At 41.6% G+C, this 2,661-nt stretch overlaps 1 protein-coding gene across 3 annotated transcripts; it reads right to left on the bottom strand.

Moving 5' to 3' along the window:
• On the bottom strand, nucleotides 1-2,408 carry LOC131681966 (zinc finger protein 239-like). Of its 3 annotated transcripts, XM_058963088.1 has the most exons (5): nucleotides 2,334-2,403; nucleotides 2,210-2,276; nucleotides 1,258-1,462; nucleotides 136-1,204; nucleotides 1-82 (listed from the first exon to the last, which is right to left on the bottom strand). In XM_058963088.1, the coding sequence occupies exons 3-4, from the start codon at nucleotides 1,440-1,442 to the stop codon at nucleotides 304-306; spliced, it is 1,086 nt and encodes a 361-aa protein (XP_058819071.1). In that variant the 5' UTR covers nucleotides 1,443-1,462; nucleotides 2,210-2,276; nucleotides 2,334-2,403; the 3' UTR covers nucleotides 1-82; nucleotides 136-303. The 3 variants fall into 3 exon arrangements, with proteins under 3 accessions (XP_058819071.1, XP_058819073.1, XP_058819072.1); XM_058963090.1 differs by lacking the exon at nucleotides 2,210-2,276 and having other exon boundaries at nucleotides 2,334-2,408; XM_058963089.1 differs by lacking the exons at nucleotides 2,210-2,276; nucleotides 2,334-2,403 and having other exon boundaries at nucleotides 1,258-2,197.
• Nucleotides 2,409-2,661: the final 253 nt, after the last annotated feature.

Raw genomic sequence — 2,661 nt, forward strand, 5'->3', positions numbered from 1 at the left:
TCAAAACGATGAATCCAACGTTGAATCCGACCACCGTGATGTACAGTCAGGAACCACTCTATTAAACACTCCGAAGCTTAACCTGAAATGGGAATTTCTTGAAATAGTTTTAAGAACACTTGTGACCACTTTAACTTTATCTGAGAAATGAGAGACCGACGTCTCCCAGTCTGTTTTATTTGAAAATCTGCAAAGGCAGGTACGCCAGATCAGCTTAACCTATTTTAGAGTATAATTTAGTATTGTACCAAATATTTGGGTACACAACAGCTACTACTCGAAGTTTCACAATTCTTTTTGCTTCTAAGTGGATTCGTCCCTCGCATTACCCCGTTGCAAAGCTTTTTTGGTATGAATGCGCATGTGCCAGTTCACATCTTTTGGAAAGTAAAATGCCCGATCACAAATTGGACACTTGTGGTCGCGTTGGGCGGTGTGACGTAACACATGTATTCTCCTTGCACCACTGATTGAAAAACATTTACCACAAATGTCACATTGGAAGGGCTTCTCTCCAGTATGCGAGCGCAGGTGAACCTTCAGTCTACTGTTGACGTAGAAGGCAGCGTTGCACAATTCGCATTTGTACTGTGGCTCGCTGACGTGAGTGCGTTGGTGCTTCATTAGGGTATATTTCTGAGTAAACTTCCAACCACACACGTCACATTTGTACTGTTTGTCGGGTATGTGAATTTCTTTATGCAAATTGAGTGCGCAGTTTTCGAGGAAAGCCTTACCGCAGATGTCACATTTGAACGGTCGTTCTGTCGTGTGTATGCGTTTGTGTTGCAGCAAATTGCCTTTGTGCTTGAATTCTTTGCCACATATGTCACATTGGAGTGGCCTTTCATCAGAATGGGTATACATGTGAGTTTTGAGAATACCTTTTTCTCGAAATTCTTTTCCGCACACATCACACTTATGCGGTGACTGGCCGGCATGGCTTATTTTGTGCTTCAGTAGCTGGTTACTTTTCCCAAATGCCTCACCACATACTTTGCAAACGTAAGGCTTTTCGCCGGTATGGGTTCTTTCGTGCTTCTTCCACTCGCCCTGGGCGGGAAAAACTTTGTCACAGTAGTTGCATTTGTAGGGCCTTTCCCCCGTGTGAACTCGCTTGTGGACAATCAGGTGACTGTTGCTGATAAAAAGCTTGCCACAAATGTCACAGCTAATTGATCGTACCTTATCATTTTTGGTAGAACTGAAAAGGAAAATATTTTAAATTTTCTGTTATTAAAGTTGTTATATTTATACCGTCGTTCGTCCGAATGTATGCTCTCGTGTTGCTTCAAATTGCCGTTTCGATTGAATGCTTTGCCACAGTAGTTGCACTTGTAAGGCCTTTCCCCCGTGTGGACTCGCTTGTGAGCGGCTAGGTTACTATTACTGGTACAAAGTTTGCCACAGATGTCACAGCCAACTGATCGTACCTTATCCATTTTTGGTTCCAAAGGTAGAACTGAAAGGTGGAAAAACCTATAAACTAGCTATGGAATTTGTTTTTCAACTTCGTCTCATCAGAATCCGACACTAGCTTACTGACAAGACTAAGCTAGCGCCGGAATTTTTTCATTAGGGTGCATCTTGCATTGGCTTGCTAAGCCAAACCAAATGTTTCGTTTTCGTTAGTTTTCATCAGCTTAAAATGAACTTCTTTTCCTGTGGATCATCACGCTTGACTAGGGGATTTCTCAGAACCACAATTAGTGTCGAACAAAGTTCCAATAACTATCAGCCGCGCGTCAGCATATATTATAGCCCGCCAGTTGCCTTTTCATATACTGGTATAGTCCAACAGCGTTTATATTGTTTGTTCCAGTACACCGATGTGTCTCCGGAGCAAACAATTCATGCTCCTTTTTACTCCGGTTTGCTGCCAGAAGAAAAAAAAAAGAGGAAGAGAATACAGGAACGATTCCCTTCCTGTTTGCTCCGGAGTACTCCCAGTTCCTCCTGGTACTGCCGACTTCGTCAGCGTACACAGCCTAATAACTCGATTAATTTTTGACAACCCGGTTGACAATTAAGTGACAGCAACTACTCCACCGCACGAATATTTCAACCGACCATGTTATTGTCCATGGACAGTAAACGCACGATACATATTGAAATATGTATCACAAATCAGCTGTTAATTCAGACTACTCTGTAGCGCACCTGGTGGAGATAGCCTAATAACTTTTGAACTGACCGTTGTTTTACCCACCTCATACGCTCCAGATGGATGTTTCTTATCTGTTTGCATACAAAACAAAATTGCACATCCGCGACCTCTGTAAATTAACTGAACGCTCCATGACTTATAACTAATCTAGATTAATATTGTTTACCTTAATCTGTTAAATATACACCAGAGCACAATAGATTTATCGTAATAATCGTATTACTCAAAAGAAAGCATTAACTGAAGACTTTTGTTTACGTCTTTACAAATTGACACACCGAGCGAAAGACGAACCCCACTCAGAAACTAAACAGCATTAGCGCTACCTGTACTTCAAAAACGAAAATGTCTGAACCGAAACGCTGAACCAAATCTACTCAAATTTGAGTTTCAAGTACCCAATTGCTTTAATCGAAGGTGATATCTCGACAAACATGTCAAATGGTCCTAAGTGCAAATGAGAGCCTCTCTCTGTTTACTTTCCCTTTCGATTA

This window comes from Topomyia yanbarensis, chromosome 2, assembly GCF_030247195.1.
Source record: "Topomyia yanbarensis strain Yona2022 chromosome 2, ASM3024719v1, whole genome shotgun sequence".
Classification (NCBI taxonomy): domain Eukaryota; kingdom Metazoa; phylum Arthropoda; class Insecta; order Diptera; family Culicidae; genus Topomyia; species Topomyia yanbarensis.